Below are 13530 nucleotides of genomic sequence, written 5' to 3'. Positions count from 1 at the left end.
ATTTTCTCACTCTGTCTCCCCCTTTCACTCAGTCTCCCCCTTTTTAACCCCCTTTCTGTCTGTGTCTCCCCCTCTTTCCAATAAAGCAAAAAAATGCCTCAGAAAAAAAGTAAAAGGAATACTACACAGGTCTGTGGTGATGGTTTACTTCATACAGAAACCTGAGTAACATATAGAAATAGGAATCAAACATAATACGGAAAAAATGACAGGAATAATAATAGTAATATTGGTAATATAATAATGGAATAAAGTAAAAGGGGTGGGTGTAGCGCTGCTTGTGTTTGTGGTTCTCGCCTGTTCTCATCTGTAATCCATCCATAACAAACACCTTGTTCAAATATAGAGTTGCTCCATCCATCCATCCATCCATCCATTTTCATTCACTTATCCAGGACCGGGTCGCGGGGGCAGCAGGCTGAGCAGCAGCTGCAGCCCTTCTGGCTGAACAATACCTGTCTGCTGCTTCCGGAGACCCCTCGGCCAGCCAAGCCTGAGAGGACTCCTTCTTCAGACTGACGGCTTCCCTCACTGCTGGTGTCCACCAGCTGGTTCCTGGGTTGCCGCCACGACAGCAACTGACGACCTTCAGACCAAAGCTCCTACCAGACGCGCCTACAATTGAGGCTTTGAACATGAGCCATTCAGGCTCTACGTTCCCAACCACACCCGGGATGCTGGATTAATTCTTCCAAAGGTGTGAGTTGAAGATCCTGCAGACAGGGGCCTGATGTTCCCAGTTCTCTGGTACCAAGAACACTTATGAGCAACTCTATATTTGAACATGGTGTTTGTTATGGCCAATCCGTAAGTAGCACAGAAGTCCAATGACAAAACACTCAGGTTCAGATCGGGCCGTTCCTCCCAATCACCTCCTCCAGGTACCATCATCGTTACCCACGTGAGCGTTGAAGTCTCCCAGAAGAACTACAGAGTCCCCAGGTGGTTCCCCTTCCAGGACACCACCCAGAGACTCCAAGAAGGCCGGATACTCTGACCTGCTGTTCGGTGCATAGACACTAACAACAGTCATAGACCTCGCATTGAGGCGACCCTCTGGTTCCTCCGGGAGAACTCCAACACAGCGGCGCTCAGCCGGGGGCTTGTGAGTATCCCCACACCCGCCCAGGACCTCTCACCTCGGGCAACTCTGGAAAAGGATTTTTTTCCCCCCGAGCCTTTGCTATTTGTGGAGGTGAGCCCAACGATCTCTAGCTTGTAGTGCTCCACCTCCCTTACAAGCTCTGGATCCTTCCCCGCCAGCAAGGTGACGTTCCACGTCCCCAGAGCTGCTGAAGCCGGGGGTCAGCACGCGCAGGTACCCACCTTTACCTGCCGCCCAGCTCACATTGCGCCAGACCCTTCGGCTTCACTCTGCAGGTGATGGGCCCGCAGGTTGTCATCTGTAATCGTGCTGTGATACTCTCCCTTTCTCTCCACTGCAGTCTGCTTTAACAAAGAAACTCTGATCATTGTTATTCTTATTAAAAGCGAAATTCTCAGGAAAGAACATAGATCCTCATGTGTCATATTATCAGAAAGTACTCCCAGAATAAAAAGAGCTGGATCAATGTTAAAGTTGATCCCCAATAACTAAAAGTATTTTAATTTTGATCAAGACCTTACAACCTGTAATTGTGCAGGTCATTTGCCTATTGCTTCCTGCAAATGCAAACGATTGCTGCGTCTGAGCCGGCCATGTAGTTTGAATAGTACTTAGGGATCGCACGCAGTCTGTCGATTTCAACAGCAGCAGCAAGTCTGAAGGGTCACTCTCTCATGAAGTGAGAGACAAATCAAGATGTTGGTGGTTTTTCTGCTCCTCATGGCTGCACCAGGCAAGTCTTTCTTTTATTTTATATTCACACTACATTGATGTATCATTGTGGCTGCAGAGCTCTTATTACAACTCTTTTATGATGCCCTTCAGTTACATTATAATTCACATTATAAGTCAGAAGCCAAAAAGGTTTAAAATATGATGATGTGTTGTGTTGTATAAATTAGTCCTGTTTCTTAACCCTCAAGGCCTTTTTAAAATGACCTTACACTTTACACCTTAAGGTCTCGAAGCGGTCCCTCTCATACAAGTGTCATAAAAATGTGGTATATGAATATATTTTTTTCACTTTCACCGCATCAAACCATTAAGCAGCTTCAGACCTCACAAAGATATACATTTTTTCTTCAATTTTTATGTTTTTATGGCCTTATTGTCATAAGAACCCCTGATTTTCTCAAGGGCAAAAACACAAAATATGCAGTATTTTCAAAAAGAAGGTACAAAGTGAAATATTTGGGGTGAGGTGATTACAGCCTTGACTAGGTCAATAATTGATGACTCCTTTATATTAATCCCAACACACCAAGAACATTTTTACAGTGTTCAGCTTTTTCATTGCCATGCATTTTGCAAGGTAAGAGAACCATTGAAACTGTATGTGATTTAGCTCTGCATGAGGAATTTTGGAATTTTTAAAATTATAATAAAAAACAAACCCTGGCCAAGTTTCATACAATTAGCCTTTAAACTATTGAGATTCAAAAACATAAAATTAGCTGAATGTACACGTTTGGTCCCTAAGGTGCCTCAAGGGTTAAATGCAGAATAAGTAAAAAGAACAATCTTTCAGTGTGAAACGGTGTGCAGCTATATTAAAATATATTATATTCTATATTATATCAGTGTTTTTCAAACTTTTCATGCCCAAAGCACACCTTGACTCGTTCTTCTCTTGTTATTGAGCAGTGGGTGCTGCTGGCGGCCCCTCTCTCATCCTAAAGCACACACAGACCTGCAGCAGTCACTTCCAGCTGCAGTCAGCAGGACATGTTAACTCCTCCGCGTCTAGTGTGCAAATGAATCACGCATGTGCAAAGTCACTGCTGGCTGTCTTCCAGTCAGTGACTCTTTTAGGTCACCTTTGCCGGTCCCGAGGCCGGATAAAGGAGGAGAGTTGGAATTGTGACAGAAGGCATGCATTTGCAGTTCGAAACATATTTAGGATGATTTTTACTGATTTTTCATCTCTCCCACGACGTTATTCCTCTTTGCTACAGCGTCTATTACAATTACACACAACGACACATCTGAATCCATTCAAATGTAAAGTTACAGCATAACTGTGATCAGTATTCATGTGTGTCTCTACAGGCCTGTGTGCTGGACGTCAGTACCATTTAATTTCTGACCCGAAGACTTTTACTGAAGCACAAAGTTACTGCAGAGAGAAATACACAGACCTGGCCACTATGGACAGCATGGAGGATGTGGAGACCCTGAACAGAATGGCAGAAACAGCAGGAGTTTCCTCTGTGAGTTCACTTTCCTCTTTCTCTCCTTTCAAACATGTTTTTGACATCATGTCAGTGACACGTGGATTTAAAGCTTTATAATCTGAGCCATGATACTTCCGTGAACTTTAAAATCAGTTCTTTACTCTGAAGGAGGACGAAGGATTTAGTTCCCCATTGAACGTGTATTATAAGGGATCTCTTAACATCCAGTATAAACAGCAGGAATTATTACAGGAAGCAGAACCTGTTTAACTGTTCATATGGACACATGAATATTATTATTAATGCAAATATGTGTTTCAGAACACCTGGATCGGGCTTTATGATGACGTGAACAGCTGGAGGTGGTCACTGTCAGACACAAGTTTCTACAAACACGGAGAGGAGGAGTTCAGAGGATGGCAGTCTGGAGAACCAAACAATTACGGAGATGATGAACACTGCACACTGATGTCTCCTGATGGACTATGGAACGATCGCAGCTGCACATCCACCTTCCAGGCGGTGTGCTGTGATGTGAGAGGTGAGAATATTGATGAGTGAAGGTAAAACAGACCAGTTGAGCTTGTTGACCTCTCCCCTTCTCTGCTGCTCTTTGCCTCTCTGTCTCCAGTTACATGAAGCTCATTTAAAGCAGATGGACGTGAGTCCTGCCTTCATTTCACTGTGAGAAGCTGCAGGTTTATATAAAGAGCTCCATCATTAACAGCTTTATCCCACGTCACTGTCTCAGTCAACAGGGCTGCAAGAAAAGGAGTTGATATGCACACAGCTCCACGGTGACTTCAGCTTCATGCTGACATTCATTAAGAAACATCAAACTGATGAGAAAAATATTCAGACGCAGAAAAATTCAAATATAAAGTTTGCATCTATGTTGTGTGTTATGTTGCCTCTGCACAGCTCTTCTCTGGATCTATTTTCAGGGCTGAATGTGACTTTTGTCTTCATTAACGACTCCATGACCTGGACTGAGGCCCAGAGCTACTGCAGAGAACACCACACAGACCTGGCCAGTGTGAGAGACCTGACAGAGAACCAGAAGGTCCAGGAGCTGATTCCAGCATGGAAAGCAGTCTGGATCGGCCTTTTCAGAGACTCCTGGAAGTGGTCCGATGGAAGTAACTCCTCGTTCAGCCACTGGCAGCCAGGGGAACCTAATAACAACGGGGGGGCGGAGGCTTGTGCAGCAGTTGTTTTCGGGTTCTCTGGAAGATGGGTGGATGTGCCCTGTGGCCGGATGTATCCATTCATCTGCTACGGTCCAGGTGAGTGGTACCCCTGATTCAAACACTATTTATATCAGATTTAGGTTTACTTTAGCATCAAATGACACTAAATGTGAACACTCAGGATGCTGGTGTTAGCGTGCAGTGTGACAACTGATGACACTTTATATCAACAGGATGCTGATTATTATCCAAGCAGAAACCTCTCAACAGATCATGTTTGATTATCTTTTTAAAGTCCCTTCAAAGCAAGTGTTCAGACTGAGGCTGAGGAGCTCTGTGGACCCCAACGACCCTGCTGTGATGGAGGCAATGCTGGAGCAGGTAAATCTGCTTTTTAGTCACATTTTAAGCAAAAATTTAGTAAACAAATGACTGTTGGAAGCATCAAGGTGAAACTTTATTGACCCTCAGAGAGTGAATTCCCATTAAAACAGTAAAAGAAACAGTCTGAGGAGGAAACGGATAAAGAGACATTTCAAATAATAAAGTTTAATAATGTCCAAATACAATCCAGCAATGTGAGAAAAGCCCGAGCGTTTACAGGAGAAGAAACAGGGAAAGTCACCAACTATCATGTGAGGAAACAAAGTGTGAAAAAGAGCTTCCAGAGGATGAAATGTAAAGAAGAATGCAGAATGTAATCTCTCTGTGTGAGCAATAATGTTTCTCAGTTCAAACAGAAGCTGAAGGCCCAGGGGGTGAATGACGACGTCACACTGAGCTTTAGGAAGCAAGCAGATGGAAAAGCCTTCCACAAGGAGAAGAAGGAGACCAGAAAGGTGGAGCTTTAATTTAGATTTGCTGTGAATCAGAAAAGTGTGTTTCTTTACTCAGATACCCCTTTTGGACCAAAGCAGTTTCAGGAGCGTTTGGAGCCGGTGCTAGTGCTGGTTCACAGTTGGTTCCACTTGTGAACCAGCTCTGAACCTGTTTTCTTTTCCACAGAGAGCCTGGTCATTACGTCTCTGTTCACGTCTGTATGTCTCCGTCCTCTCAGCCAGTATAACAACAACAGACTACATGTCTCTACAGCACATCTGCTGCTCATCTAGATCACTATGGACGCCCAATACATTCTGATTAACACTGAACGTAACATGCTAATGTTGGACTTTGTTGTTAGCTAATGTTAGCATGCTAGCTGGCCCGTATCAATCACATTGCAGTAAAACAGATCAAGTAAATGAATGATACATGTTTAAGTTGGTCTTTCTCAACCGCACCGGGTTGCTCGTGTTCTTGCTAGCACGCTAGCTATCGCCCGTTAACGTTAGCATGCTAGCTCGCCCGTATCAATCACATTGCAGTTAAACAAATCAAATAATTGGATGAAACATGTTTTAGTTGGTCTTGTTGGTCAGATAGCCCCGCCCCCAGCCCCTGATATCAGCAATTCAGAGTTCAAGACCAGCCAACAGTTGGTGCCGTAGTGGAACCAGTTTTCCCGGCTGGGAACTGGTTCTTTGGCAGTGGAAAACCAAAGAACTGTTTTCAATTGGGCACCGGCCTGAAACCGGCTCTGGTGGAAAAGGGGTCAGAGTCTTTGTGTGATGTGTGAGAATAGAGCTGCAACAATTAGCTGATTAAGCGACTCGTTGCAGCTGTTTTTATAATCAAATAATCATTTTAGTCATTTTACGAGCTCAAATTTCAGATATGTGTTGGTTTCAGCTTCTCCAGTTTAAAGATTTAATGCGTTTATTGGTCATTAACTTATATTTACTGATATTTAAACATAGAGAGACTGTCGGTTTATTAAAACAAGACATTTAAATTGATCTGTTTGGGCTGTGGGAAATTATAACAGGCAATGTTTTATTATTTTTCACATTTTATAGGTAAGATAATATAAATGAGATCTGACTGGAATCAACTCCAGTGAAAATACACCTTTAAACTTTAATGTTGTGTTGAATCATTCAAATCTACTTTCATGAGTAAAAACATCTTTCTTCATTTGAGTTAATATATCGCATCAAAACATGCCCAACAGTTCTGGCTTTTCAAATATGAATATTTAATGCTTTTCATAGTCATATATGGTCATAAACTTATATTTACTCATATTTAAACTTGTTGGTTTATTATTATTATTATTATTATTATTATTATTGTTATCCAAGACTTTTGAATTCATGTGTGTGTGCTGTGGGGGTTTATAACAGAGATTTTTCACTATTTTCTGACATTTCATTGATAATATTAATAAGATTAGATTAAACATATTCTTTATGATGAGATCAGATATTTGGTTCCTTCAACTTCATATGTTTTGGTTTATGAATTAAAGTTTCACTGGGAACAATGCCGTCATGAAATAAAGCCAGGCTTTTACTTTTTTCAATAAAAAATCATTTTTAATTAAATAAAATTATATCTAAGTAATATTGTTGTGAAAATGTATGATGAAATAACATAAAATGTCTGCAATGAATTTAATAAATGTCTTTTATTATTTCACAAATTGTCTGTTTCTTTATATTTGTCATAATTTACTTGTGTGAGGATTTATTTGGTGTTTTCTTTTTCATGGAGATAATAGAGAACACTTTCCATAATACTGATGATTTTAACAATAAATGGCCTCTGTTATCTATGATCTTTTATAAAGTTTCATCATCTCTGATATTTTATATTTTAGGCTTTATTAAGAGTTATAATAGTTTACTGCCTGTTCCTGCTGTTTATCAATGATGTGACAAGGTTTGACACAGTCTCGCGAGACTTTGTGTAACGCTATGTGTGTTGACAGATCTCGCGAGAGTGAGCTGTGAGACAGAGAGGCAACCTTTCTCTCCACAACACCTCTGCCGTTGAGTTATAACCGTCTCGGTGTTGTGACGTGAATCGTCTCCCAGCAGAATGTTTTCCCGCCGTCTAACTTAATATTTCACTTTTGTGGATTTCCGCAGAGAAAGCAGCGACACCGGAGCAGAGAAACACCTCCGGACAGCACGGCACCGTTTATCTGACTCATTATTACTCATTAAATCCACTGTTTTTGGATCAAAGTGCTTTTAAAGACAGATACTCGGCGAGATCAACTTTAAAACGAGCGAGCTGAGCAGGTTTGTAGCCGTTCACTTCATGTAACCGACAGACGTTCGCCTTTTGAAATGCGTTAAAAAGGTAAATTAAACCTTTAGATCACGTTTTTATGTGATAATTAATAATGTAATGTCTGTTTGTCCCGGGTCACTCACAGGGAATCCGTTAACTCGCTTCTTTTTGGGTTTATTGAGACTTTTGTGTTTGATGGTGCAACACTCTGAACTTTATATTCATTTAAATATATATACATATACGTGTGTGTATATTCATGAATGTGTGTGTGTGTGTGTGTGTGATACTCACAAAATAAGTGTTTTGTTGAGACATTCTTTTTTATTATTGTTGTGTTCATAGCAGTTGTATTATGTGATTTTCTTGTCCAAGAATGATAAATGACAGAAGCTCCCAGTGAGCTGCTGTAGCGTGAACTGGCCGCTGGGTGGCAGCACTGACCAGCAGCGTCACTGGGCTCCTTGCAATGCCTCCTGGGAGCTGGGCTCATCATCCAGATGAGAGGAGGAGCAGCAACAGTTGTCCTGCTTCACTGGTTTCTGTTCTATTTACAGGTGAGTTCCTCACTTTTTATCTGACTACAGATGTCTGTAAACTAATATGAATCCCCTGTGATATGTGGTTCATAAGCTAAAAGTATGTAAAGTAAAGTAGTAAAGTAATGTCAAGTGTGTAAATATTTAAGAGTCATGGTATGTGACTGGTTGTAGAAAACAGGAAAATGTTTATTTTTGGTCTAATACAAATTTTGATATGTTTATTTTCTTAAAAAATGTGTAAAAATATACATTCATGTGAAAGTTATCCAAATGTGGTTATAACCAGTGCTTCAATGTTGACAAAACAACAGAAATAATTCATGATTGCAGTGAAGAAGTTAAAATGAATGTGAAAAAATTACATAATCCAGATGAGAGAAGAAGCAGCAACAGTTGTCCTGCTTAACTGATTTCTGTTATATTTCCAGGTGAGTAACTAACTTTTTTATGTGACTACATGTTTGTAAACTAGCGTAGCTAGTATATAATATGTATATAATAATAATATAACATGAAGTGGTTCGTGTGATAAAAGTATCTTAAGTGTGTAAATGTTTAAGTGTCATGGTATGTGACTGTTGTAGAAAACAGGAAAATGTTTATTTTTGGTCTGATAAGAGTTTTGAAGTTTATTTTCTTGGAAATATGTTTTTATAAAAAGACATTAATGTGAATGTTATCCAAACGACCAGTGCTTCAATGCAGCGTAATTCACGATTGCAGTGAAAAAACTTGAATATGAAAATGAAATAATCCAGATGAATGGACAATGGGCAACAGTTGTCCTGCTTCACTGATTTCACATTTATATATGTGTGTGTAGATATATATTGTATATATGTGTGTGTGTGTGTGTGTGTGTGTGTGTGTAAATAATATTTACACACACACACACACACACATGCCACTACTCCATCAGATGGAGTAGTGGCATTAGAATGTGAACCGTGTCACTGGCTGGATTTAAATTCAACAACTTCCACATTTAACTAATAATGGCTAACGGTTATTTTCCAGCTAAGGCAGCAAGGGTTATTAAGTATGACGGCTCTGATTACGTGCTGTGTTCCTCTCAGGTCAGATCACATTTGTTTAGGAAAATGTGCAGAATTTACCTGTTGTTTCCTGGATATGCAAACGATTGCTGGGTCTGATCGGGCCATGAACTTTGAATAAATCAGAGGAATTGCACACAGTCCATCTATTTTCTCACTCTGTCTCCCCCTTTCACTCAGTCTCCCCCTTTTTAACCCCCTTTCTGTCTGTGTCTCCCCCTCTTTCCAATAAAGCAAAAAAATGCCTCAGAAAAAAAGAAAAAGGAATACTACACAGGTCTGTGGTGATGGTTTACTTCATACAGAAACCTGAGTAACATATAGAAATAGGAATCAAACATAAAAAAGGAAAAAATGACAGGAATAATAATAGTAATATTGGTAATATAATAATGGAATAAAGTAAAAGGGGTGGGTGTAGCGCTGCTTGTGTTCGTGGTTCTCGCCTGTTCTCATCTGTAATCCATCCATAACAAACACCATGTTCAAATATAGAGTTGCTCCATCCATCCATCCTTCCATCCATCCATCCATTTTCATTCACTTATCCAGGACCGGGTCGCGGGGGCAGCAGGCTGAGCAGCAGCTGCAGCCCTTCTGGCTGAACAATACCTGTCTGCTGCTTCCGGAGACCCCTCGGCCAGCCAAGCCTGAGAGGACTCCTTCTTCAGACTGACGGCTTCCCTCACCACTGGTGTCCACCAGCTGGTTCCTGGGTTGCCGCCTCGACAGCAACTGACGACCTTCAGACCAAAGCTCCTACCAGACGCGCCTACAATTGAGGCTTTGAACATGAGCCATTCAGGCTCTACGTTCCCAACCACACCCGGGATGCTGGATAAATTCTTCCAAAGGTGTGAGTTGAAGATCCTGCAGACAGGGGCCTGATGTTCCCAGTTCTCTGGTACCAAGAACACTTATGAGCAACTCTATATTTGAACATGGTGTTTGTTATGGCCAATCCGTAAGTAGCACAGAAGTCCAATGACAAAACACTCAGGTTCAGATCGGGCCGTTCCTCCCAATCACCTCCTCCAGGTACCATCATCGTTACCCACGTGAGCGTTGAAGTCTCCCAGAAGAACTACAGAGTCCCCAGGTGGTTCCCCTTCCAGGACACCACCCAGAGACTCCAAGAAGGCCGGATACTCTGACCTGCTGTTCGGTGCATAGACACTAACAACAGTCATAGACCTCGCATTGAGGCGACCCTCTGGTTCCTCGGGGAGAACTCCAACACAGTGGCGCTCAGCCGGGGGCTTGTGAGTATCCCCACACCCGCCCAGGACCTCTCACCTCGGGCAACTCTGGAAAAGGATTTTTTTCCCCCCGAGCCTTTGCTATTTGTGGAGGTGAGCCCAACGATCGCTAGCTTGTAGTGCTCCACCTCCCTTACAAGCTCTGGATCCTTCCCCGCCAGCAAGGTGACGTTCCACGTCCCCAGAGCTGCTGAAGCCGGGGGTCAGCACGCGCAGGTACCCACCTTTACCTGCCGCCCAGCTCACATTGCGCCCAACCCTTCGGCTTCACTCTGCAGGTGATGGGCCCGCAGGTTGTCATCTGTAATCGTGCTGTGATTCTCTCCCTTTCTCTCCACTGCAGTCTGCTTTAACAAAGAAACTCTGATCATTGTTATTCTTATTAAAAGCGAAATTCTCAGGAAAGAACATAGATCCTCATGTGTCATATTATCAGAAAGTACTCCCAGAATAAAAAGAGCTGGATCAATGTTAAAGTTGATCCCCAATAACTAAAAGTATTTTAATTTTGATCAAGACCTTACAACCTGTAATTGTGCAGGTCATTTGCCTATTGCTTCCTGCAAATGCAAACGATTGCTGCGTCTGATCCGGCCATGTAGTTTGAATAGTACTTAGGGATCGCACGCAGTCTGTCGATTTCAACAGCAGCAGCAAGTCTGAAGGGTCACCCTCTCATGAAGTGAGAGACAAATCAAGATGTTGGTGGTTTTTCTGCTCCTCATGGCTGCACCAGGTAAGTCTTTCTTTTCTTTTATATTCACACTACATTGATATATCATTGTGGCTGCAGAGCTCTTATCACAACTCTTTTATGATGGCCTTCAGTTACATTATAATTCACATTATAAGTCAGAAGCCAAAAAGGTTTAAAATATGATGATGTGTTGTGTTGTATAAATTAGTCCTGTTTCTTAACCCTCGAGGCCTTTTTAAAATGACCTTACACTTTACACCTTAAGGTCTCGAAGCGGTCCCTCTCATACAAGTGTCATAAAAATGTGGTATATGAATATATTTTTTTCACTTTCACCGCATCAAACCATTAAGCAGCTTCAGACCTTACAAAGATATACATATTTTTTTTCCCAATTTTTATGTTTTTATGGCCTTATTGTCATAAGAACCCCTGATTTTCTCAAGGGCAAAATGACAAAATATGCAGTATTTTCAAAAAGAAGGTGCAAAGTGGAATATTTGGGGTGAGGTGATTACAGCCTTAACTAGGTCAATAATTGATGACTCCTTTATATTAATCCCAACACACCAAGAACATTTTTACAGTGTTCAGCTTTTTCATTGCCATGCATTTTGCAAGGTAAGAGAACCATTGAAACTGTATGTGATTTAGCTCTGCATGAGGAATTTTGGAATTTTTAAAATTATAATAAAAAACAAACCCTGGCCAAGTTTCATACAATTAGCCTTTAAACTATTGAGATTCAAAAACATAAAATTAGCTGAATGTACACGTTTGGTCCCTAAGGTGCCTCAAGGGTTAAATGCAGAATAAGTAAAAAGAACAATCTTTCAGTGTGAAACGGTGTGCAGCTATATTAAAATATATTATATTCTATATTATATCAGTGTTTTTCAAACTTTTCATGCCCAAAGCACACCTTGACTCGTTCTTCTCTTGTTATTGAGCAGTGGGTGCTGCTGGCGGCCCCTCCCTCATCCTAAAGCACACACAGACCTGCAGCAGTCACTTCCAGCTGCAGTCAGCAGGACATGTTAACTCCTCCGCGTCTAGTGTGCAAATGAATCACGCATGTGCAAAGTCACTGCTGGCTGTCGTCCAGTCAGTGACTCTTTTAGGTCACCTTTGCCGGTTGCGAGGCCGGATAAAGGAGGAGAGTTGGAATTGTGACAGAAGGCATGCATTTGCAGTTATGAACATATTTAGGATGTTTTTTACTGATTTTTCGTCTCTCCCACAACGTTATTCATCTCTCCTACAGCGTCTATTACAATTACACACAACGACACATCTGAATCCATTCAAATGTAAAGTTACAAAGTGAACATGTATAAAAAGTTAACTCAAAAGAAGAAAATGCAGGCACTCTGATGGATAAAAAGCCTTTATTTAGCATATAAAAAACACCAACACGTGTCAGCATGCACCTTCCTCAGGGTGTATGGAGACAAGAGACAAAAACACATGTAATTATAGGGGGATTGAGTTTAGCTGTGGCTCCTCAGGTCTATGCAGTGCTCCTCCAGGCCTACAGGAGGCCCCAGCAGAAGCACCAAGATTTTCTGCTTCCTGAACAATCAGACAATACCACTTGACTATTATTAAGATAAAAAGTGTAGCAGTATAACATAAATCATGGGTGACAAAATGGAAACCCTACAAATAATAATCCAACTCAATATATGGGGAAAAAATCTCCCCTCCCCATAACAAAACATAACAATAAACCAAAAACTGGCCTAAAAAGTAATGACACAGAACAGAAGAGCAATATATATATAAATGCAAATATAGAAACCCAAAGGAAGAAGTCCAATCATTGTACAACAAAAAAAATCAAATCATTATACCACAAAAATGTCTATCACAGAAAGGATGAAAGGTCAAAATCCTCATTGAGGCTGGGAAAGCTGGTGGCCCTAAGGACATGAATCCAGTGCGCCTCTCTCTGCTTTAGGCGCCTGACTCTGTCCTCACCCCTTGCATCGACACTGATAACCTCAATCCCTGATACTCGTAGAGAAGAACCACCTGTGTGTGTTGCGCCCCTGAAAACAGGGAGAAATTATCACAAAGCGTGAGCGATGTTTTCCTTCATAACAGCATTTACTGATATGTTTCCACATATATACAATCCACAAACAACTTGAAACATTCCCTTAACAAAGTGTACATATGAATTAATATGCGACAGAAACAGTTACAGTTGCCGGTTGAACGCTGCAAAAAAACGCAGGGACATTGTTTACACACACACGCACGCACGTGCTCAGCAAAACTACTCCCAACTAAATTCAAAATACTCCATAAACAGTCTCCCAACACACAAAACATATTACAACATTATAACAACAATTTCAACAGCATGAACCGCTGACAACACAC

The 13530-nt window shown here is 41.3% G+C and overlaps 1 protein-coding gene across 1 annotated transcript in view; it reads left to right on the top strand.

Moving 5' to 3' along the window:
* Positions 1–381: 381 nt before the first annotated feature.
* Positions 382–13530, top strand: part of LOC131986958 (uncharacterized) — a 29564-nt gene continuing 16415 nt past the window's right edge. The window contains exons 1-6 of the mRNA XM_059352098.1: positions 382–3297; positions 3601–3813; positions 4007–4565; positions 4765–4850; positions 5201–5308; positions 9892–10040. Of these exons, the coding sequence (XP_059208081.1) occupies positions 3139–3297; positions 3601–3813; positions 4007–4565; positions 4765–4850; positions 5201–5308; positions 9892–10040 (1274 nt within the window). The 5' untranslated portion in view covers positions 382–3138. The remainder of the gene's footprint in view (positions 3298–3600; positions 3814–4006; positions 4566–4764; positions 4851–5200; positions 5309–9891; positions 10041–13530) is intronic.

This window comes from Centropristis striata, chromosome 15, assembly GCF_030273125.1.
Source record: "Centropristis striata isolate RG_2023a ecotype Rhode Island chromosome 15, C.striata_1.0, whole genome shotgun sequence".
Classification (NCBI taxonomy): domain Eukaryota; kingdom Metazoa; phylum Chordata; class Actinopteri; order Perciformes; family Serranidae; genus Centropristis; species Centropristis striata.
Note: the sequence above shows the minus strand (reverse complement) of the source record. Positions and strands in the feature narration are given on the sequence as shown.